General features: G+C 54.2%; 1 protein-coding gene and 2 long non-coding RNA genes across 9 annotated transcripts; 1 reads left to right on the top strand and 2 right to left on the bottom strand.

The window, feature by feature from the left end:
- Nucleotides 1-1,071: 1,071 nt before the first annotated feature.
- ATP5PO (ATP synthase peripheral stalk subunit OSCP) lies at nucleotides 1,072-9,133 on the bottom strand. Its single transcript, NM_001171421.1, is given in 7 exon segments — nucleotides 1,072-1,185; nucleotides 2,131-2,217; nucleotides 3,773-3,885; nucleotides 4,762-4,891; nucleotides 7,131-7,241; nucleotides 7,989-8,039; nucleotides 9,098-9,133. Coding segments are annotated over 7 exon segments (642 nt in total).
- A 740-nt stretch (nucleotides 9,134-9,873) lies between these two features.
- LOC138849236 (uncharacterized) lies at nucleotides 9,874-13,309 on the bottom strand. 4 transcript variants are annotated; one of them, XR_016233034.1, is made up of 5 exons: nucleotides 13,170-13,304; nucleotides 12,039-12,105; nucleotides 11,523-11,603; nucleotides 10,750-10,874; nucleotides 9,874-10,480 (listed from the first exon to the last, which is right to left on the bottom strand). It is a non-coding gene; the product is annotated as an uncharacterized LOC138849236 (long non-coding RNA). The 4 variants fall into 4 exon arrangements; XR_016233035.1 differs by having other exon boundaries at nucleotides 13,079-13,185; XR_016233036.1 differs by lacking the exon at nucleotides 13,170-13,304 and adding an exon at nucleotides 12,680-12,796.
- Nucleotides 13,310-13,668: 359 nt separating this feature from the next.
- On the top strand, nucleotides 13,669-21,881 carry LOC103352414 (uncharacterized). 4 transcript variants are annotated; one of them, XR_016233031.1, is made up of 5 exons: nucleotides 13,669-13,805; nucleotides 13,973-14,054; nucleotides 14,870-14,952; nucleotides 15,216-15,352; nucleotides 20,556-21,881. It is a non-coding gene; the product is annotated as an uncharacterized LOC103352414 (long non-coding RNA). The 4 variants fall into 4 exon arrangements; XR_016233032.1 differs by lacking the exon at nucleotides 14,870-14,952; XR_007914563.3 differs by lacking the exon at nucleotides 15,216-15,352 and having other exon boundaries at nucleotides 14,684-14,952.
- The last annotated feature ends 1,590 nt before the right edge of the window (nucleotides 21,882-23,471 follow it).

Genomic DNA, 23,471 nt, shown 5'->3' with positions numbered 1-23,471 from the left:
ATCTCCTGTGGCTGCCCCAGTTCCCATCATCCTGGCTTCCTGGAGGGGCCGCTGAGAGACTGCACCCCTGAGGCTGGGGGCGGCCCAGGAAGGCGCACTCTTCTGCTCGCCAATCCTCCCGCAGTCAGGGCCTGTGGGGGAGGCTGGTTAACAGGTCCTCTAGCCAGCGCTCCTAGGCGAGTGAGGTCAATATGGGGATCCTGGCCCCTGAGTGGCGTGCTGGTTATCGCACTACGTCAAGGAAGCAGCCAGTGTCTGAGCCGGCGTGATGGCCAGGAAACCCTGGGCCAGGTGGAGGGCACACTGGCCCGACTGGGCTGGGCTGCAGGGTGCAGCTGCATGCCTCACTGCCCAGGGGGTCGTCCCAGCGTGGTCCTCTCCCCCCGCCCAACAGCAGCTCTGGGAAAGAACCAGCTGCCAGCCCTCTTGGAGAGCGACCAGGGAGTGGGTGCCCAAAGCTGCTGCCTGGGGAACTTGATTTCTCTGGCAGCATCTCAAGTCACAGGGGCACAGGACGTGCCTAAGATTCCTCTGCCCCCAGCTTCATCAGGACAGGACGCAGCGTGAGTGACAGTGGACCAGCATGCCACGGCCTGACCCCTGACCCTGACCCAGCAGCTCGAGGCCTGCGAACCTGGGCATACTCGTGCTCTCCCGTGTGAAGGCGGTGATGCGGTGGGCGGTCACAAGGCTGTCGCAAAGCCTACCGGAGATGAAGGCGGAGAGCAGCCGACTGGCAGCTGTGTTAGTTCAGGGTCAAGGGCGTTTCAGCGAGAGCAGGCAGGGCAAGAGCCGCCTGGTGGTCGCCAGGGATGCGGAGTTGCACCCGCCCTAAGGCCCAGCTGCACTTTGTTGAGGGAGCGGGTGCAGCATGCGTGTTTACCCAATTCCCAAGAATAACCCGCACTGACCCACTCTGCGGCCAACAGGACCTGCACACCAGGGGCTACTGGAAGACAGACACAGACCAAGGCCCTGGGCTCCGCGGAGACGGTCAGCGACACGGGCTGTTCAGAAAGCGCTTTATTGTTGCTCCAAGCGCCAGGGTTTCCACCGACAGAAAACCACGGCTCACATAATCTCTCGCATGGCCTTGCTCAGCTTCTGAATCTTGGTTTTTGCAGACATATCGACGTACTTCTCTCCAATGCGGACAATCATCCCACCCATGATCGACGGGTCCGTCTAGGGGAGGAAACACGTCAGAGTATGACAGTGCACGGCCTTGGCTCAGCAGCCACGCGGGCAGGCGAGAGAGTGCTAAGCACACAGCACAACCGCTTCTGGAGAAAGGCCAGCGCGAAGCTGCCCGGAAGCAGGTCGTCTACACTGACAACTAAGTTAACATTCATTCTTCAGAATCTGATTTAATGTTCGCTACACTCTGGCCTCAGAATCAGCCCTTGCAGCATTCAGATCCGGCTAAAAAGCCCATAAGTTTCTCAGGCTTGGAAAGCCAAGACACTGTGGCAAAAAACAAACAAACAAACAAACAAAAAAACCAACCTAAATGAAAGATCTCTGTGAGTGAGATCCCAGTGAAAACAAGGGGCCATCAAAGAAGGAGGTACCTTTCTCTGAAGGGAGAACTTCCACTTTGACTATGGCCTTGTCTGTGGTCGGAGTTTGTGCACTCAAGAGGCTTCCATAGCCTTGGCAGCTCATGACAAGAGCCTCGGGTGATTACTGACATCATAAATAAGAGTGTCAATTGCTAAATCAACAACAGGAGTCGCTGTGCACCTACTCCCCATGTAGGATCTCTGTCCTTAATGAGTTGCACTATGAGAATTAATGGTAAAACTACTACTCAAACAGTACTTTATACTTTGTGTGTCTGTGTGGGTGCAAACTGTTGAAGTCTTTACTTAGTACAGAGTTGGTCTTCTGTGTAATTAAAAATGAATCCTAGTGAAGAATGGGATGGGAGAGCAGGAGGTGGGACGGGAGTGGGGGCGGAAGGGCGGGTATGGGGGAAGAACCGCTAGAATCCGAAAGCTGTACCTAGGAAATTTATATTTATTAAATAAAAGCTTTCTTTAAAAAATTGTTCTCTAAGACTCCCTCAAGCCATTTTACGTCTCGAGTCACCTGGAAAAGGTCCCAGACAGCGGACAACTGAAGACCTACCTTGACCTCCAGCTTCAGCACCTGGCCTTGGCTGAGGAAGCTCTTCAGGACCGTCTTCAGCTCGGAGAGAGTGGCTTCCTCTAGAGGCTGAAACGTGGGACAGCAGCCTTCAACCAAGGAAGGAGACGCGACGGCACAGAGCCATGCCCGGCTCGCGAACCCCGTCTCACCCAGGCCCCGGGTGGGGACGCACACCCACTGCCCCTGTGCTGCTGGTCAGGTCAGAGGGGCCCCGCCTCCTGAGCACAGCCGGGCAACTCGGCTGCGGCACCAGTGCCCACGCACGCACTCCCGCCTGTCCTGAGAGGAGCCCCCGAGGCCGCCACGGCCTGCTGACGCACGTCTGCCTGCACTGGGGCCATGGCGCTCCTCCGGGCTCCCCGAGGGGATGACGCGCTGCTTAACCTGGCTCTAGTCTTCGGCTTCCCAGTCAGGTCCACGGCTCCCTGGCCCCCTGAAGCTCCGGCCCGCCGCCACCCTGCCGCGAGAACCGCTCGGGGAGACCCTGGGGCTGGCTCTGTCCTGCACGCTGCGTCCTCTCCGCTCAGCCCCGACGCTCGCTCCTGGTTGGTTAGCTGAGCACGGGAAAGGCTGCCCACGCCAGCAACTGATCTAACAGCGTCGTCTGCCGGGTGGTGGCGGGGAGTCGGTCGGGGCTCCATGAAAACGCGCTCCGCCTAGGCTTTGCCTCCTCCAGCCCAGGACCAGGGGCACTGGCACCCGAGTGCCTTCGTCAGGACAGCGACTGTATGCCCACACCACACAGGAACCGGCCGTCCGGGTGGCTGGGGACTTGCCTGAGGCCGCTCAGCGCGTGCACTTCCAAAGCCCGCGTCCTCAGTGACTGATTGGGTGTGCTTCCCCCCCCCAACTCCCGGAAGTTTACAGAGCTAACAGTTGGTTCTAAGAAGCTCCTGCAAAAAATAAGCCACCTTGGGCCACGCTGGAACCACGAGTCTAGATGAGGCGGGGCTGGGGACTCCAGGTAACCCCAGCACCCTGCGCCGATGCTTATGCCGCAGGGGCGCCAGCAAGGAAACACGCAGCTAAGACCACAGAACTGTCTCTGGAGAGGAGACGGGGTGCAGCAAGGAATGCAGATATCGTGTGTCCCTGGTGGTCTAGTGGCTAGGATAGGGTTGCAGGCAGAGACAGAGAGGCCCGGGTCTGAATCCTGTCCCGCCTTGCGCAAGCCCGGGGCAAGCGACTCCATTCCAGCGTCTGTAAAGTGAGGACAGTCACTCCCACCTCCCGCGGATCGTCTCGTGGTCACCAGTGAATTATGAAATGAGGCTCTACGACAAGTCGGCAACCTCACCGGGCTGTCCACTGATGCCTCCCACTCACCACCCAAAAGGACGAAGGACTAGGGACCGCTCAACAGGATAACTGAAACCCGGCAGGGAACAGCAGCCGCCGCATCCTACTGCATCTGACACTCCTCACCCTGGGCCTGGCCCCAGCCCGCTGAGCCGCGGCTGGGAAGACGCACACCAGCCCTTGGGAAGCAGGATCACGGAAGCCGATGCAGAATGAAGCTTCCCCGTGCCGATCATCACCATGCCCTTTCTCAACTTCCAGGTGTTTTCCTTTTCTGCAACATGGTGACGCGCACGGCGTCAGGGCAAGCACTGTCACTTACAGACGCGGTGGTCACTGTGCAGGGGACTTCTCCACGGTGGACGCTCATCATGGTAGAAAAGGCGGAGATGACTCCCTGGGCATTGCGCAGGCGACCGTTCTCAGCAAGCAGATCTGCAGAAGTGAAGGCGTCTGGGTATCAGAGGTCGTCTGGAAGCAGTGCCCTCACTCCACAAGGAAGCTCAGGTCTGTGCCCAAACACCGCCTTCCAGGGCCTTGAACATCAATGGGCGCCTCTCGCCTGTAGCCGCGTGGGCGGCTGTTCTTGGCTGGGATCATCCTGCACCTGGGCAGGAAAATGGGGGCCAAAGCAAGAGGAAGAAGCTGCTGCAGCCGTCAGCTCTGGCTCTGCCGCCTCTGAGCAGCGGACGGCACGCACTGGGGACAAGAGGCCACGTGGGCACGGCTCTTCCAGGCCAGAACGGCCCAGCCTGGGGAGATCTGACGGAGCTGCACCTCGCTGGCCAGCTGGCGTCCTCATGCTGGTGACAGGAGCGTCACACTGGGCACCGAGAGCGGCGAGTACCAAGCACCCCGCCAACACAGACCAGGTGAGGCTGCTACCGTGAAAACCACGCAAAACTGTCCTGTCACAGACTCTGCTGGAATGGGGGAAAACAACGTTCCTACTTGTGTTACCGACCCCAGTGCTAGGCTGCAGAGCCCCAAGTCCACAGACTGCCCATGCTCAACAGTGATGGCATGAACGCCAACCAGAACCTGAACCCCGAGGTGGCCGCGGGGACCAGAAGAGCAACCCAAGGTGCACAAGAGAGGCAAACGTCCCCAACAGAGCCACCGGCCGCAGGCCTGCTCCCGTAGGGACCCCCGCTGTCCTCCAGGGGCTGAAACTTCCGCCTGGACCGTCAGACAGCTGCTCCCCGGGGCCGGGCACACAGGTCGCCCAGTGAGCCCTGGAGCCCCGGGCCGAGGGACCACGTTCCCCGCAGCTACGCCCTACGGGCCCCGCTGAGAAGCCTCAGTACTCACTCATGAGGTTGGCCGTGAGGGGAGAAAACCTCTCTTTTGCTGTGATGTCATTCAGGCTCTTCATCTTGACTGCACGCTTGACATACGGATTCAGAATAGAAGCCGCCAATTTGGGTTCCTTCAGCAGTTGCTACAAGTACCACGCAAACATTTCTGTAAATTCTTTACGGCACACACAAGCGCAGCGGCCACACACACACACACACCTTCCTATGAATTGAGAAAACTAGCACTTCTGTGTAACTTTCAAGTAAATAGATCTTTAAAAAAAAAAAACTAGCACTCTCAAAGCATAAGATAGAATCAAATCTCTACCTGCCTTTAAAAAACACTGCTCAATGATTTTATACAGAATAAAGATATTCTTTGAAAAAATGAAAACTATATGAAGCTTCTTCAATTCACTTGTACTTTTCAAGAAAGATTATAAAACTAAGCAGGCAAAAGCTTTAATTCACTGCGTATTTTAATGCACCCAATATAGGTAATACCCCAGATCTCCCAGTCATGCAAGTGCAGACCTAAAGATGAGGCTCTGTCTGCCAAGCAGGCCTCCCCTCTGTCCCCCCCACCCCGGGGGGGGGCTCTCTGACCCAGGCCGCCCTGATCTCGCCCTGCCCCTCCCACACTTCTAACCCCATTGCGAGACCGCTGACATCGGCCGCACAGCCTCATGAGTGTGGGAAGAAGAGGACGGAACTGCCATCTCCACGGGCAACCAGCTGTCCCCATTCTGTGCAATGTCCTCTGGGATCCTGCACGTCTGAACTTGGCCACCAAAGGCCTCCTTCCAGCTCCCTGCCCCTCAGCCTCGGGCCACAGATCGCAGGAATCAAGGGCGGCTGTTTCTGGTTAGGTATTGTTCATTCACCTGCCAGTTCCATCACCTGGCTAGCACGGCCGCCCAGGCTGCCAGCCAGAACCCTACGGTCTCTGATCCAGGCTGCCTGTCACAGGAGGCCATCCGAGGCCAAAACTCCCACTGGAATAGGCCCAGAGAAACAGCACTTCCCAAAGAGCGACAGCCATGTGCAAACAGCGTGACATCTGTGTAGCATCGCACGTCCCTTTCAGGGCCCCCAAAATGCTTTCACTGGTAGAGTCTCAAGGTCATGGCTCCCTTCAGTTCCTCCATGTTCAGACCGCGTCCAGGCCGCAGTGAGACCCCATTCCATCCCGACCAGCCTGGCTGTGCTCTCTGCTGGGACCACCACTGGGTTCAGAACGGACACAGCCGACAAGCAGTGGCCCGAGAACGCGAGCGTGAGACCCTGTCTGCCGCTGCCGCCCCGCCCCTCAAGAGCCTCCAACGTTAAGGCTGGCCTGGTGGCCCCGGGGGATCACGGGACTTGGCAGGGCTTGATCGGCAGGTAACTGGTAACAGAGGGAACGTGCCACCGTTACTGTTAGGACCTCCGTTGCAAAGAAAGCACACAAAGCAAAATGACTGCGAGGAACAAGTAGCACAGAACAGTAAAGCTTCCACGAGGTGCGGGCACAGCACAGAATGGAAGCACCACTCACGCACTCGGCTAGCCTGCGGTCTTCTCCCGAACAATGAAAATAATGTTTTCTAAGTGCATGGATTAAAAATGCAAGGTGTTCTGAAAACACAGTCACACGGCACAGGCTACCCATGGGACTGTGCCTCCCACCCCTCCCTTCCTGGCAGAGGGGAGGGGCGAGGAGAAAGTACACCGAGGGGACACAGCGGAAGGGGCGGGAACTTGGGACGTCGGGGCAAAGCGAGCAGGGCTGCTCCCGTCTCAGCTGCACTGCAGCGTTCTGCTAACGCACCTTACGTAGTCTTCATGCTACCCAGCACGGCACCGGCCCGCCCAGGGGCTGCCCTGCGGTTCCGTCGGCAAGGCGCCCACCACCTTCCCTCCTTTTGCTGCCCAGGAGGCGCGGCTGCCATCCTCCCCTCTCGTCTTGGGAACAACCTACTAATTAAAACCCAGGAAACGGCTTCATAAGGAAAACAAACTCTCAGACAAAACCAACAGGCATTTTAAACACTGTTGTAGAAACTGCTGGATAGCAAGCTCGGATTCTTGAAGGCAACCTTTTAAATCCTTTCCTGAAATGGCACTTTTTCTTAAATCATCACCTTACATTTGAAGTGATATTTCTATCTCGTCTCAGCCCAAAGCCAGGTTCCCTGCATTACTCTCCGTGTGTGTATCTGCTTGTTCCTGTTATAGAAGTTTCAGAAGACAAGCCAACACTATCGCTAACAGCATGCGTAAGAGAATTATTATTCTGTGACTCCTCTCCCAGAAGCTGTCTTGTCAGGACGCACAGCTAAGGCGCCACAGCAGAGAAGCGCGCAGGGCCACCGCGCACGCGCAGTGAGGGGAGGCGCTTACCGCTACTCTCAGCAGCTCCTTCTCCACCTGCTCCAGTTTGTTCTGCTTGGAGGCGGCCGAGTAGAGGGCGGTGGCATAGCGGCCTTCCACGCCGTACACCTGCACCGGCGGCTTGAGAGGGAGAGGGAAGCCGAGGGAGATCGGTGAACCGCGCTTCGTACAGACAACACGGCACGGACAGTCATCAGAGGGCTGTCCTAAGAACAAACCCTCATGCCGATTAGGGGTCTGGGTGTTTCCTTGGCCTGACCAGGCAAACGTTTAGGAAGCGCCCGCAGCCACCCCTTCCTCCCTGCGGCGGCGCTGCTGGGGCTCCGCTCCCGGCCCCCACGCCCCAGCGTTCAACGCCACAGAGCCCACGCTTGCACCATCTTCCCCAGGGGACTGCGGCCTTTTCCCTACACGCCACAGTCAATGCACGACTGCACGTGCCGCGTGGTGCTGTGTGGCTGCACAGGGGAAAGCCCAGGCAATAGTGAGGCCGAGCAAAGCACCGTCTCCTGGAGCCTCAGTTTCCCCTTTCACACAACGGCAAGGCCCGCCATGCTCCAGCGCCGCAGAGGGGCGGTGAGAACTTCTCACGTGGAGGGTGGCTCTGGGCGATCTGGTGCTTGGACGACGGCAGGGATGTGACAGTCACTTCTCACCCACTTAAAGGTTCCGCTGGCGTCTGTCACAGGGCAAGCACCCTCCACCATCACCGTCCCCACCCTGCGCACGTGTGTCTTGTGAATCGCAACAACATGCAAAGGTTTACGTAGAAGCCACGGCCACGGCCATGGCCTGACTGTAGGGCTAGAGCACGCACACCCTCCCACAGGCTCCTCCCCCACACAGGCGTGTGTATAAAGGACCTACCCTCACGAGCTTGGCAAACGGCCGGACCACAGATGTACTGAAGCTTCGCACCTTCAAAGCAAGAACGGAAACAGGTCAAACGAGATGTCTTCGAGAATCTCTGTAATTCATTCAATCGCGACCTAAGGCTGCCTTTTAAACGATGTTTTTTGACATAGACTCCACGCGGGTGAGCTGTCTTTATTAGCCAGGAGTCCATGTTCTCACCGAGAATCACGCCACGTTGTTTGGAAAATCGCTTTCCCGGTAATCTCCTAGTTTGCCAGGAACCGGCCGAGGCAAGCGCCCAGTACCAAGGAGAAAACGCTACCTTCCAGGAAGTTAACATCTAACATTTCTGAGCGGGATTTTAACACAAGGGGGAGGAATCCGTAAGGAGCTGTAACAGATGGGCTGTCAGGAATCCACCTGCTGTCTAGTGGTTAGGGCGCGGGAGCGTGACCGCACAAGTTCAAGTCCCCAGCGATGCCCTCGCGGCTCTCAAGGGCCATAATCCACGCACCCGCAAAGGCCCGGACCGCCCTCCAGGGCTCTGAGCTCCAGAACGCACTGTGTTAAAACCGGCTCTAAGGGCAGGGTTTTCGGGCTTATGGGGAAATCATGGAAACTACAGCGGGGTCAAGTGCGCAAAGCATCGCGGTGAGACGGAAGCGCGGCTATTTGATTTATTTTTCCCAACGCCACTTTCTCGGTGACACTGGGGTTCGGGTCTTAACCCCATCACTCACTACCCAAGCAGCCCAGGACGCCCCATTTGAACTTCTCGTTTTCACGTCCTTTATAAACATGGGAAATCCGCCTGAAGTCACCAGCGACCCCCGACGGTTTATGGAACAGCCCAGGCGGCGGAGCCCGGGGCTGGCCGGTGGCCCCTGGCGCCAGGGGTTTCCCGGGCTGTGCCCTGAGGACGCCGAGATGACCGCGCGCCCAGCACCGCGCCGGGCACCCCACAGGCGTCCCGGGGGACGCGAGCCGGGCCGCCCTCACTCGCCAGGCCCCACGACCTTGAACGGCGGCCTTGGTTTCCCAGCGGTGGCCTCGAACCCTAGCGCGCAGGCTCTGGTACAAGTTTCCCTAAGGAGGGCGTCCTCCCAGCTAGCTTCTCTCACCTGCCGGGTGAGCCCGCACACTGCGGGGGCCGCCATCTTCTCCCGGGCAGCTGTAGGTCAAATCCGAGCTGGAAGAGGAAGGGGCGCGAGGGCGCACGCGCGCGTCAGCGTACCCGCTAGGCTCTCTGGGAAGTGTAGGCGTAGGTCGCCACAGCGCGTGCGTAGCCACCTCCTTCAAGCTGGGAGTTGTAGTCCTTAGACGATGCAGAAAGGGTGACCTCCCAGGGGGAGGCTGCACCTGCGAAAGGAATCCTTGAGTTCTGGTCCCCGGGGTAAAAACGATGGCGTTTGTCGCATTTCACAGATACCTTTATGTCCGACTACTCATCCCTCCAGCTGCCTTCTGGAGCTTCGTTTTCCCTTTTGCGGGAGCAGGTTTAGCCGACAGCATCGCCGACCTCCTCTTGGGCGCTTCCTTCGTGGCGCCTTCGGCAGAGGTGTCCTTGGAAGCAGGGCGGGTGCGTGCCGGTTACCGACAGCCTCGCGAAGCCGGGCTGTGGGGCTGCCGCCGCGGCTCTCCCCCGCCCGCTGGAGCCGTTGGGACCTGCCATGGCCCCTCCTGGAAGCGTCTTTATACATTCATTAAAAAAAAATTAAGATAAATTCCAAATAGTCCCCAGAACCGGCACAGCCTGGTGAGATAGTCCAAGTACTTGGCTTCCGATGCGTGAGGCCAAGTCCTTTCCACAGGGTTAAACCAAGTCATGCTTTTCGCTCGCTAGTAGTGTCTGAAAATCCTTGTTCCCCTGCACAATGCAAATCATTTTCACAGACTATTTCCAAATACATATTTAATTTAATTTTTAAAAAAGATTGATTTTATTTATTTGAAAGTCAGAATTGCAGGGGGAGAGAGACAGAGACAGAGACAGAGACAGAGGGAGAGACATCTTCCATCCACTGGTTCACTTCCTAGGTGGCTGCAACAGCCAGGGCTGGGCCAGGCCAAAGCCAGGAACCAGGAGCTTCTTCCAGATCTCCCACGTGGGTGCAGAGGACCAGGAACTTGGGCCATCTTCTACTGCTCTCCCAGGCCATAGCAGGGAGCTGCACCGGAAGTGGAGCAACCGGGACTCGAGCCAACGGCCATATGGGATGCTGATGCTGCAAATGGTGGCTTTACCTGCTCCGCCACAGCGCCAGCCTCTTCCATATACATCTAATGGAAAGTCTGTTCATCATTTAACACGCTTTGTGGAGCATGGGTCCTGTGTGTCAGAAGCTGTACCATGCCTTGAAGACAGAGCAGGGTATGACAAAGGGCTTGTCTTCGTAGGCCTGGTATTCTCCGTGAAATTGAACGGCAGCACCTGTGTGGGTTTTTAGAGCTATACTGCGAATCCAAAGTGCTGAGGCCAAAAACGCTTGGAAAACAGGGTCGCTCTGGAAAAGATTGGGAATTCATCTGCAGGTGTGTCCCACGGGGACACGCCCTCTGTTTAGTTTGTATTCACCCCATTCCGCTCCACCCCCATGCACCTTCCCTATGCAGAGGTTTATGGGTATTTGAATTTTGGGATTTATTAGGTGGTTGCACATACATGGTGTCATTTTTATTTGGAGTGTCTGGCTAGCCCCAGGGTGTAGGTGGGCCTGGTACCCCTCCCCCCCCCCCCTTTTACAGCTCCTGTTTAGGTATTTAGGTAGCTCACCTAGGGAAGGCAGCCAGGCCCCTGCGCCAAGTACAAGTTCTCTCCACTGCCCTGGGTAATTGCCCGAGTGAGTCTATCCAGATGTATTTCCGGGCTTGGGGTTTGGATGCCAGTGTGTTTCAGTGCTGTAGGCAAAGAGAGTGGGTTAGTCAGCTTTCAATCGCTACAACAAAATACCTGCCGTAAGCTGCGTGTGAAGTTTCTCTTTGTTTTGTGTGCTTTTAAATACTACATCACTTATGTCACTTAAAAATGTTTGGTTCTTTATTTAAAGGTGGAGAGAGAATCAGAGAGAGACAGAGGCAAAGAGAGATCTTCCATCTGCTGTTTCACACCTTAAATGCCCGTAATAGCTAGGGCTGGGCCAGGCTGAAGCCAGGAGCTGGGAGCTCAGTGTAGGTCTTTCGTGTGGGTGGCAGGGACCCAGGTTCATGACCATCACTGCTCCTCCAGGGTGTGTATTAACAGGAAGCTGGGATTGGAAGTGGAGCCAAGACTTGAGCGCGGGTACTCCAAAGTGGGTTGCAGGCGCCCTGGGTGGCGTCCCATCAACCATACCGAATGGCGGCTCCTGACATTCCCAGTCTAAGATCAGGCGGGTCCCTGAGGCCAGAGGCTTCATGGTGGAGGGTGTGCAGAGCTAGGGAGTAGAGAGAGGGACTGGGCCCAGTTCAGGCTTGTATCAGCAGCTTCTTCTCCAGAATGATCTTCCAAGGGCATGCCTCCAATCCCCTAAGGACACCTTCCACGTTGCCCACCTCCTAAAGCCATACCTGGATGAAGTTTCCACCGGGTGAGTGCCGTTAACTTAGGACTTTGGGATTCCACCATCTGCAGGAGGTAGGAGCTGTATCCTATTCACACACAGGAACACAGAAGCAGCCCTAAGCCCAATGCCGCCCCCACTCCACGTCAGACCTCCCTTCTGTTCTGCATCGCTGGGCGCCCACTGAAATTCCACTGCATGCAAATCACTACAATGGCGGGCCAGCGCCCATTGCCAGCGGAGCCCCTGCCGACCTGTCTGCTCTTCGGGAACAGAGGCTCCGGGAGGAGAAAAGACTTTTGTTCCGGACGAGAAGGGACGGGACCTAGCGCTTTGCTGCTGGAGTGCTTTCCCCTTGGACAAACTCAAGTTGTTTAAAAATTAGCCATTTCAACAGCTGAGGTCCCTGGAGTCAGAGACTTGCCCAAGGCCGCAGGGCAGGGCTGCAGTGGGAGCAGAACTCAAACATCTAATCTTGACTTTGTTCTATGCTGACATTGAACTTGGAGCAAACATTGCTTACGGTGTTATCTTCCCTGCAGAGGCACCATTGGCTGTCATAGAAAGCAGCAACGTGGCATCGTGCCTTCCTGTGTTTTAAAAAAAAAGCAAGTGATTTTTCCCTCTGACCCAGACAGAGCCCTTCCAAAGCTTCCCCGAGTCAGAAATCTGGGCGAAGGTTAACGTGTGCAATGTTCACTGCACTCTATTTTTTAAAATGCTTTTAAAAGATTTATTAATTTATATTTATATTATTTATATTTATATTTATTAATTTATATTTAGCCCCACAACGACTGGGGCTGGGCTGGGCCCGGCTGAAGCTAGGAGCTTCTTCTGGGTCTCTCGCATGGGTGCACAGGCACAAGGACTTGGACCATCCTCTGCTGCTTTCCCAGGTGCATTAGCAGGGAGCTGGATCAGAAGTGGAGCAGCCGGGACCTGAGCCAGCGCCCACATGGGATGCCGGTGCTGCAGGCTGTGGCTTAACCTGCCGCAGCACAGTGCCGGCCCCTGCACTCACTTTAAAACAGAAAAAAAAAAAAAAATCAGAAATACACATCTGAGCAAAGAGGACAGCTTTGAAAATGGCCTATTCCATAGCCATGAAAATGAGATTTCCCAAACCTGTTAAGGACATGCCAAAAAAAAAAAAATTGATACCAGGAAATGATGAGAAACCATATTCTGTATCTCACTGCAGTGAGCCTGGGTCTTGATGGTGATCCTGCAGGATCCTTTCACTGGTTAACCACAGCGGGGCTCCTTGCTGTACTTCCGGGCAACACTCGCACAGCCCAAGGGACTCCACGAAAGACACAGCCATTGGACCAGGCAGCCTCCAAGGTTCCTTTCAAAGATTAGCTTTGGACTCGACCCTGCCAGCTTGGAGGACGTCTCTGTAGCTGTGCAGAACCCATAGTTAGATTCTGCGTCTCCTGGTTTCCCCTACACATTTTATTTCCCTGAAGGGACCTGGGATATGTTGCGTTGTTGACATATTTGTTTATCTGGGAGTAAGTCATACTTCAACTCTTTCTTTTCTGAGTTTAAGGACCGTACCTGAATCCTTTCTGGCAGATCCGACCTGCTGCTGCCTTGGGGCTGCAAACCCATAGCCCTGACTCGGGGCAGCCCTCTACGTGTAATTTACCTTTTTGTTTGAACCCAAGAACAGGAAAATGACCTTGGCTGCGTTCAACAAGGCTCTGTGGTACTTCCAGGTGATGGGGCTTCGGGGCAGTCCGTCTGGGCCCCTGGGGCAAACCCAGGAGACCTTGAGCAAGAAAGAGCATTGGTGGAAACAGCCAACGGGGCAGCTGCTGTGGCTCCTCTTATTTTAAACTGCTCTGCCTTAGGATGGATTTGGTGCAGCTGCTACAGGCTACAGAAGAAAACAAATGGCGTGGTTTTTTTTTTTTTTTTTTTTTTTTTTTTTTTTTTGTCTTTGGAGAAAAGCTTCATCAGGAGGTTCCCAGCACAGACCTCCCTGATCAGGAAGGCGATAGAGGGAGGGCTCGTCCTTGAAGCTGCCACCTGCTTGGCGCTCAAGGTCACCCGCTCGCGGTTAGCTTCGTGGCGCTATCATCTCGACGCTAGGGGGCGCCCTCGCCTCACGTTGTAACCTCAGCCTCTGGCGTCAGGATCCATTTCTTTCTAGAGCTTTCCCCGTCCGAGAGGCGGTGTAGGTGCTCACGTAGGCGGGTACCGATCCGAGTAGGGTGAGACTGACAAACAAAAGGGATCCGCGGGAGCGTTGAATGCAGGCTACTGGGCTCTTCGCCGGCAGGTGCAGGCGGCTCCTCCACGGCCGGGGGTGGGGTGGGGTGGGGTGGGGGCGATAATGCGGGCGGATAGGGAACGCCCCCGACCGGAGCTGCCGGGGCTCTGGGGCCTGGGTGCCGCCCAGCTGTCCCGTCCACGTGGAGAATGCTGATGGTCACTTTGCCTCTGCAGCAGTCACACAGTGCTGACCGGGAGTCACCGTGACGTCCTTGAGCTGAGAGCCCTCTCCAGGTCGCCGGACTGCGGAGCCAGGGTGAAGGCAAACGTGGATGGGTCTTCCGGGAGGGCTGCTCAGGGTTTCCGTCTTCTGCTTCCTGGGCGCTGGCTCAGAACGCATCCCAGAGCTCCCTGGTGCCTTCCTGGAAGCGGGCAGTCGTCACTGTCAACACTGGGCCCCCTTGGGGGAGCCTGCCAGCTGGGGGGGTCAGGGGTCAGGAACCACAGCCAGGTGGGTCCGGAGCCGGTGGCCTCACCTGGCGGCTGCCAAGCGGAGGCTGCCTGTTGTTCCCCAAGGGCCAGCAATTGGGCGGATTAGGTAAACAACCAAGCCTTGACCGTGATCTGATGTTTTTTTAAAAAAAGGTATTCATGTTGGTGCTAGCACGAATGTGAGAATGGCTGAGGCTTTGGGGGAGTTTGGTATGAGAAAGGAACTTGTATAGTTAGAAAAATAAAAAGGGAATGATACAGTCTCCCAGCTCCCCTACACAATGATTTAGCTGTGGTTCAAGGGAAAGTAAGAGGACAAGGAACACGTCCAAGGTGCAGGGACCCGCTGGGGCAGTGGGGCCAGCCTAGGGCCCCGCGGTGGGGTGCACCCCCCCCAAGACACTATTAATGAAACCTGGCAGCCCAGCGATGATTTTATTTTTGTCCCTACAGCAGCTCCCAGAGGGCTGGCTTTGCGGGTCCTGGTCCATGAGGTTGGGATAATGGAATTCAGTACACAGAAAGTGAAGAGAGAGAGAGACAGAGAGAGGCCAGGGTTACTGCTGCCCCCACGGAGCAGACAGCCTGGGAAGGGCCTTGCAAGGTGACGGCAGAATATAGGAGGCTTCTACTACCCAGGCCTTGGAGCCGGCCCCAGCGTCTGTGGCCGGTGAGTGAGTGAACCTGTGAGCTTGCCAACGCTCTTTGGTCTGAACGTGGTGGCGAGCACCCATGCCTTTCACTGGTACCTCCTGGGGCGGGACCCGGATGTTAACATACTTTCATGGGTTCTCGGCTCTGTGGATGGGGTCGCAAGGCTGGATCCAAGCACTGGTTTGAATTTGTAGGCCACAAGGGGCTGTGACTAGGGAAAGCAAAGACCATCTATGCTATGCGGCCTGACCTGGCACAGGGGGCCGTGCCTTCTTTTACCCGTTCCTCATGCAGGCCTGAATTCACTAAACAAATATCCGCTTGCTGGTAGGGGTCGCGGCCGTGCTGTGGGGAGGAAGAAAGCGACCGAGACTGACCCTGCCTCCAGGGAGCTGCACCTGTGCCCTCGGAATCAGTTTTCAAGTGTTCAGGTCCCCTTTCTTCTGTTCCGCATTCGAGGAGAAACTGGTATGGGCGTTAGTTCAATATCCAACTAAATAGTGCCTGATTTCTTTTCTGATTTATTACATTTATTTGAAAGGCAGAGTTGGAGAAACAGAGGGAGAGAGAGATTGATCTTCCATCTGCTGGTTCACTCCCCAAATGGCTGCGACAGCTGCGTCTGGGCCAGGAGCTGGGTCTCCCAGATGCATTAATTACAGCAATGAGAGAGAGAGAGAGAGAGAGAGAGAGAGAAATGATGACAATTTGTCATTCTGGCTGGTGGAGCAGCCCTGTGTGGATCTCAGAGTGGTGACCCATCGGAAACGAACTTGGTCCTGTCTCAGTGATCCTGGATCCAGTCGGTCCACTTGCGACCAGAAAGTGGAAACCGAGTGATTTGTGACAGCACTGCTCACCTGGAATCCACAGAGTTTGCGGTAATCCAGTTTTTTTTTTTTTTTTTTTTTTTTTTATTTGACAGGTAGAGTTATAAACAGTGAGAGAGAGACAGAGAGAAAGGTCTTCCTTCCATTGCTTCACTCCCCAAATGGCCACCACAGCCTGCGCTGCGCCAATCCGAAGCCAGGAGCCAGGTGCTTCCTCCTGGTCTCCCAGGCGGGTGCAGGGCCCAAGCACTTGGGCCATCCTCCACTGCACTCCTGGGCCACAGCAGAGAGCTGGCCTGGAAGAGGAGCAACCGGGACTAGAACCCGGAGCCCATATGGGATGCCGATGCCGCAGGCGGAGGATTAACCAAGTGAGCCACGGTGCTGGCCCTCCAGTTTTGCTTTTTTCTTTCCTTTTTGTATTCCAATCCAAAGTTTTCTTGAGAATGCTATTTTTTAAGCTGATTACTTTAAAATTTTTAAATGTTTCACCTATTTGAAAGATAGAGTGACAGACAGACAGCTGGAGTGAGCTCTTCCACCTGCTGGGGTTAGGCCAAGTGGAAGCCAGGAACGTGGAACTCAATCCAGCCCTCCCACGTGGGTAGCAAGGACCCAAGTACCTGAGCCACTACCTGCTGTTTCCAGGGTTCACATCAATTAGAAGTTGGATTGGAGGTGAGGTGGGACTCTCTGATAGGGCTTTGGAGACCCCAAGGGTCATCTTAACTGCTGTACCAAACGTCCCAATCACTCCCCCAGAGAATATTCTAGTGGTCTTTTGTGGGGCTGTCAATCCTGGCTGCTAATTGAAATCACCTGTGGGACTTAAACACCTACGGACATCTACTAAAGACATGAGAATTAGAGGTTCCAGGTACATTTTAGTTTCAGTTAATTATCAAACTCGATTGTTCAAAGATTGACTCGAGATTAAACAAATCACAGCTGGAATACTACATTGCCATATGGAATGGTGGAGAGGAAGAAATTGTTGACCTGAGGAGGCCTTGCTAAGTGAGAACAAATAAAGCAGGCTCGTAAAAGCTTCTTCGGGGTATACCGTGATGGTGTTTTTGTAAGAAAACCACACGTAACCTTCCAAGGGGCAGAAGGAGCCTCACAGACCACTGACTGCATTGAACTGTGATTTCGCTTTGCTGTTTCATCCTTGCTGCTTTTGTGTGCTTTCTCAGTTTTTTTTTTAAAAGATTTATTTATTTGAAAATCAGAGTTACAGAGAGAGAGAGAGAGAGAAAGAGAGAGATCTTACATCTGCTGGTTCACTCCTGAGATGGTCGCAATGTCCGGAGCTGCGCCGATATGAAGCCAGGAGCTTCCTCCGGGTCTCCCATGTGGGTGCAGGGGCCCAAGGACTTGGCCCATCTTCTGCTGCTTTCCCAGGCCACAGCAGAGAGCTGGATCGGAAGTGGAGCAGCAGGGACTAGAACCTGCGCCCATATAGGATGCCGGCACTGAAGGCGGCGGCTCTACCCGCTACGCCACAGCGCTGGCCCCTGTTTTCTAAGTCTTAAGCACCAATCTCTCACTGGTTTTTTCCTGAGGAAATATTCCCTGGGATAAATGTTAAGTTTCCCCTTCGGGGGTGAGGAGGAGGAGGCACAAAGAGACTATGTGCACCAGGTTCCCCCATGATTTGTACTTCACTTGTAAACAGTTGTTTGTGAACTTGATTTAGTGTTTTCCCCTATTCATGAAGACAAAAGGGACTCATGCCCTCGTCCTGGGCCCAGCACAGCGTCTCAGGGCCTAGGAAGTGAGCTTTCTCTGCCCAGAGCTGCGGTTCACAGGAGAGGCGGAGTGAGGGGCTGCTTGGAAAGCAGAGTCCTGCCCCGGAGGCTCCCGGGAACCAGTGCTCTGCAGCCAACGGGGCCTGGGGATGTCCCAGGGGGAACAGGTGCCGCAGAGACCCCGGCAAGAACAGCGCCGGCGCCGAGATGCCGGGTGCAGCCGCCGCTTGGGCTAACGTTGCAGACGTGGGGTCCTGGTTTGTGGAGTGCACAGTGGACCTGGGCTCACGTGGCTCGACTTGCCGGCTTCCCAGAGAGGGGCCCACCCCTGAGTGGGTCAACTGAGGCAGCCCCCTGCCCTCCTTTCCCAAGAGAGCCAGGCAACAGCAGCCGCTGCTATGAACCACCCGGAGTGGCGCTTCCTATCACTTCTTTTTCAAAAAGATTCATTTATTTAAAAGAGCGACCTTTCATCTGCTGGTTCACCCCCCAGATGGCTGCAATGGCTCGGGCCGGGCCAGGCGAAAGCCAGGAGCCTGGACCTCTGTCTAGGTCTCCCAGGTGGGTGGCAGGGACCCCAGTACTTTCTTTCCTAGGTGCATCAGCAGGGAGCTGGATCAGAAGTGGAGCAGCTGGGATGTGCACTGGCGCTCATGTGGGATGCTGGCATCCGGGTGGTGGCTTAATGTACTGTGACACAATGTCAGTCCCTTATTTGCTCTTTTTTTAAATTAATTTATTTCAAAGAGTTACACATACACACACACACACAGAGCACACACTTAACATTCACTGGTTCATTCCCAAATGGCCAGGCCAAAGCCAGGATCCAGGAGCTTCTTCTGGGTCTCTCACTTGAATGGCAGAGGCCTAAACACTTGGGCTGGCCTCTGTTGCTTTCCCAGGTGCATTAGCAGGGAGCCGATTGGAAGTGCAGCAGCTGGGACTCGAACTGGCACCCATATGGAATGCCCATGCCATAGGCCGTGGCTTTACTGTGTTGGCTCTTCATTTGCCCTTTAATCTTCTCAAAAACCTGTATAAGTGACAGCTGGAGTCCCGGCTGCTCCACTGCTGATCCAGCTCCCTGCTAATTCACCTGGGAAAGCAGCAGAAGATGGCCCAAGTGCTTGGACCCCAGCCACCCACGTGAGATACGCAGATGGAGCTCCAGGCTTCTGGCTTTGACCTGGTCCAGTCCCAGCCATTGTGCCCATTTGGATCTCTCTAGCTTTCAATAAATCAATACATCTTAAAAAAAAAAAAAAAAGGAAAGAAAGAAAGAAAGAAAGCCCTGTAGGTCGCCTATAGATAAAACCATGCCTATGTTACAGACGAGCTCACTGAGGTGTAGAGAGCTAATTATGTGCCCAAGGTCATGTGGCCAGCCAGCCGGTTTGTCCCCAGAGACTCTGAGGTTGGCTGTGCTATTGCCCAGCTCCCAGCCTCGCCCATTCACTTCGAGGCAGCCACGGTGGCCCACAGAGGTTGCCTTGCACCGACAGCAGCTTGGCACAGTCTGGTCTGACATGGGTGTTTAACGGCCACCAGTGAACACCGTGCCCGTGGTGCTCCCAGCTGGCACAAAGTTAGGAACACTTGATGATAAAATGCACAAAACACAGCCGGCAGCAAATTTTCAAATCCTGATGGAAGCCAGGCCACGTTCTCCCAAAACGTGCGTCCTTGGGGATAAAGCAGCAAGAGTGTCCCCTGGGATCTGGGCATGGGGCTGCCTGCCAAACTGGCCGGGAGGCGGGATCCCTGCCGTGGGCGTGGCTGGGATGGCCTCAGCCATGCTGGGTAGCGCTGGGATGACAGTGCAGACAGGAAAAGCTCTCCTCCACCTGACCTCAGGCATGCTCGCTCTCGCTCGCTCGCTCTAAGATTCTCGTATTTATTTGAAAGTTAAAATTACAGAGAGAGAGAGGGGGAGAGAGAGAGAGAATTTTCCATCCACTGCCTCACTCCTGAGATGGTCTCAGTGGCCAGGGCTGGACCAGGCTGAAGCCAGGAGCCTGGAGCTCATCTGGGTCTCCCACGTGGATGCAGGGGCCCAAGGACCTGGCCAGCTTCAGTTGTCTTCCAGGTGCATTAGCAGGGAGATGGATTGAGCAGAGGCAGCCGGGACTTGAACCAGCACACACGGGCCATGCGGGTGTTGCAGGCAGGAACGTAGCCCACTGCGTCACAGCACCAGCCCACGTTCTCTCTTTTAAAAATACTATAATGTGTCACTATCACTTCAATTTTTATTGCATTTTAATGTAATTTAAATTTAATTAATTAAGGATTTGCACTTTTTTGGGGATTAGTCTGTAATAATTGTACATGCGAATGGGGCGCCGCGTGACGGTTCCGGCTGTGTGCGGCGTGTCGTGGTCACGCCAGGTTAGTGGCAGTCCCTTCTCCTTGTCGGTTCTTTCTGATTGGAGCTCTGGGCAGGGACCCCACTTCCAGTTTTCCACGAGATGTGTAGCAGGCGCTGGGGGCTGGGAACGCTCCGGCTTCCCGCTTCCGTCTAACTGGAGTTTGGTTCCCGGTGCCCACTCTCCCTGTATCCTCCCCCAACTGTTTATTTTATTGAGCTATAAGTCAGACACCATGAAACTCACATATTCCTTTTACAGTGCAGATTTCAGTGAACTTCTGAATAATCACAAGATGTGTTATCGTCCCTGTGTCAGCCCACACCCGATCCCTCCTCCCCACAGCCCCTGGTACATTCTTTAAGGGTTATATCTTTACTCTTCAGTTAGTCTGCAAAGGATCATGGAACTCATAACTTTTCCTGGCACATAGTAGGTACTTAATAAATGTGTTTTCTTGGTGATAAACTTCTCAACTTTAACACTTTCCACTCTTTAATTTTTTTTTAATCTAAAAATTACATTAAATGAACAGAAGATGATAGCCCATGAGGGCATATCAAAAAGTTTCTGGAAAATTCATATTATAAAGAGCCATGCGTGGATTGCAAAAATATTTGCAACAAAATAAACTTTTTTTTCCATTTTCCATGAAGTTTGTGAAAGGTTATCACATAACTGGGATTTTTTTTTCCTCCTTCTCCCCTCTCTTCCCATTTAGGAAGGCCTGGACCCAGAAGTCTCATGTCAACTGCATAAATGCTTATTGGCCTCCCTTTAATTTTGGTTTGAGCTCAAGACTATCTCGAGCTTAGTTGTAACACGCACAAGGACAGCTCAGTGATATTTCCTATTTCTCCAGTTTGCACAAATCCAGTGAAGACATGGACAGCTCGGACTGTGGGAAAAGGAGAAGTGGGCTGAGACTCTGATACGCCGGCCTCGGAATCGCTTGTTTACAGAATCAGCAGCAGGGCCCGCAGAGGCTGGGCCGAGGCCTCGGCCGTGCCTGGGAAACGGGAAACTCAGTTCCCTGTTTTTGGCAGGACATGAAAGCTGAAGATTATCCCCTAATCCTGTGGCATTTTTTAATCCATGGAATGGGCTTTGGGGCTCAGTAATTTCCACTTAAAGTCACACACTCGCTCGGAGGCCCGAATGTTTCGGTTACTCCTGCCGAATCCATGGAGAGGCCACGGCCACCGTGAGTGTGGGCGATGGCTGACAGAGAAGACAGCTGGGCTCCTGTCCAGTGGTGACACACCCTCTCCACCCCGCACTGCCCCCTCTGTTAGAATGCAAATGGAGGAAGTTTGAAAGTCCACGCGGTATCAACAAATGGGAACCGCTGGTGTGTTCCGTGGCACATGCACGTGATGGAGTATTATTTGGCCAGCAAAAGGACCGAAGTACTGACACCTGCTGCTTCACAGATGAACCCCGAAGAGTGCCGAGTATCAGAAGCCGCACACAAAAGGCCACGCGTTGTGTGGCTCTGTTTATGTGACATGTCCACAAATGAGCAAATGCACAGAACCAGAACTCAGATTAGTGGTGGCAGGGGTTGGAGAGTGGGAAATGGGGTGACTGTGGAGAGAAGGAGAGGCAGAGAGAGAGAGAGAGAGAGAGAGTCTTCCATCCGCTGGTTCACTTCCCAGATGGCTGCAATGGCCAGAGCTGAGCAGATCTGAAGCCAGGAACCAGGAGCTTTCTCCAGGTCCCCCACATGGGTGTAGGGGCCCAAGGCTTTGGACCATCTTCCACTGCTTTCCCAGACCATAGCAGGAATCTGGATCGGAAGTGGGGTAGCTGGGTCTTAAACCAGCGCCCATATGGGATGTCGGCCCCGCAGGTGAAGGCTTTACCCTCTACGCCACGGTGCTGGCCCCGGGTGAGGTGTTTCTTTTCGGGGTGATGGAAGCTCTCTGGAGTTGCTGGTGGTGATTGTGCACTTCTGTGATGTGTTAGCCAACACAGAAGCATACTCTGAAAGGGTGAACTTTGTAGATGCAAGTTATATCTCAATAAAGAAAAGCGAAAATAAAAAGCGGCAAAGCCTCCCAAGGGGTCAAAAATAAGAGTAAGAGGGGAAAATCTGACTGTCCTGTTGGTGCCTGTCCTGAAGACGATTTCCCAGCATCCTCAGTGAGCCAAACCGTCCCTGTCCTCACCATTGCCCTCACACTGGCTCAGGTCTCTAGCACTCTTGCCTGGGTAAACTAACGACTTTTTTTTTTCCTTTTATATATTTGTTTTAAAATTACCTGTGTTTTATCTTCATTTTATTTGAAATGGAGAGAGAGAGAGAGGAGAGAGAGAGAGAGAGAGAGAGAGGAGAATCTTCCATCCACTGGTTCACTCTCCAAATTCTTCCAATGATCAGTGATCAGGACTGGGTCAAGTCAAAGCTAGGAGTTGGGAACTCTGGGTCTCCAATGTGGATGGCAGGGACCCAACTACTTGAGCCATCATTTGCTTCCTCCCAGGGTGCAATTTAGCAGGAAGCTGGAGTGGGGAGTGGAGCCGGGACTTGAACCCAGGCACTGTGGCAGGGATGTGAGTGTCCCAAGATGCATCTTAACTGCTATACCAAATGCCTGCTCTGGACTAAAGGGTTTTGACAGTTGCAAGGATCCAGCCCAACTCTCTTGCTTACTAGGGTGGGGGTGGGGGGAGCTAGTCCCAGACAGCACAAGTCACGTGTGCAGAGCTCTCTGCTCAGTGGCTAAGCTGCATCTGAAACCCAGAGTTCTTTTTGGTGGTCCATGATTGCAATCACTTCCCCTCTCCTTCAGCTCCTCTTGCTCCTATCCTGTTGCACAAGGGAGCATCCAAAAGTTCCTGCGGGCTGGCCTTGTGGTGCAGTTGAGTTCAGCCGCAACCTGAAACGCTAGCATCCCATATCAGAGTGCTGGTTCGCATCTGGCTGTACCACTTCCGATCCAGCTCCCCGCTAAGGCACCTGGGAAGGCAGTGGGTGGCGGACCAAATACTTGGTCTCTTGTCACCCCGATGGGAGACTGGGTTGGAGTTCTGGGCTCCTGGCTTCAGCCTGGCCCGGCTTCTGCCATTGTGGCCGTTTGGGGAGTGAGCCAATGGCTGAAAAATCTCTTTCTCTCTCTGTCTCTTCCTTTCTCTCTGTCACTCGGCCTTTCATATAAATAAAATAAATCATTAACAAAAGTTAATGGAAAATGCAATTAAAAGATTAGTTTATTTTGGTGCCAACATTTTTGAGACTTGTGCACACAAGGGGTCTTCCAGAAAGGCCATGGAAACTGTTTATTCTGAAGAAATTACGCCTTTCAAAAACTGTGTGTGTTTATCGCTTTGCTCCTCAGCCAAAGTGCAAATCCTGGGGTCCTTGACCTCCTGGCGTGGAGCACAGCAGAGTTCCTTAAACGTGGGAGAAACCTGGAAGCGTTTACAGAGGAGCTGAACCCATTCAAGGCTGTGGCTAATCTTCGTCCGGACAAAGCCAAGGGTGTCGTGCTGCAGTCCATTGTAGATTTAGAAAATGGAACAAAAATCCCAGGAATACAAAGAAGGAAAGCAAAAGCTCCCGTAATTCCAGCCCCTAGGGAGTAGTATCTGGTGACAAGCTTTGCTCTGTACAATTGCCCGCATGTGCATCACG

Source organism: Oryctolagus cuniculus, chromosome 4, assembly GCF_051225735.1.
Source record: "Oryctolagus cuniculus isolate XC-2025 breed Fujian yellow rabbit chromosome 4, ASM5122573v1, whole genome shotgun sequence".
NCBI classification, from domain to species: Eukaryota; Metazoa; Chordata; class Mammalia; order Lagomorpha; family Leporidae; genus Oryctolagus; species Oryctolagus cuniculus.
The sequence above is the reverse complement of the archived record's forward strand: the minus strand, read 5'-3'. Positions and strand labels throughout refer to the sequence as shown.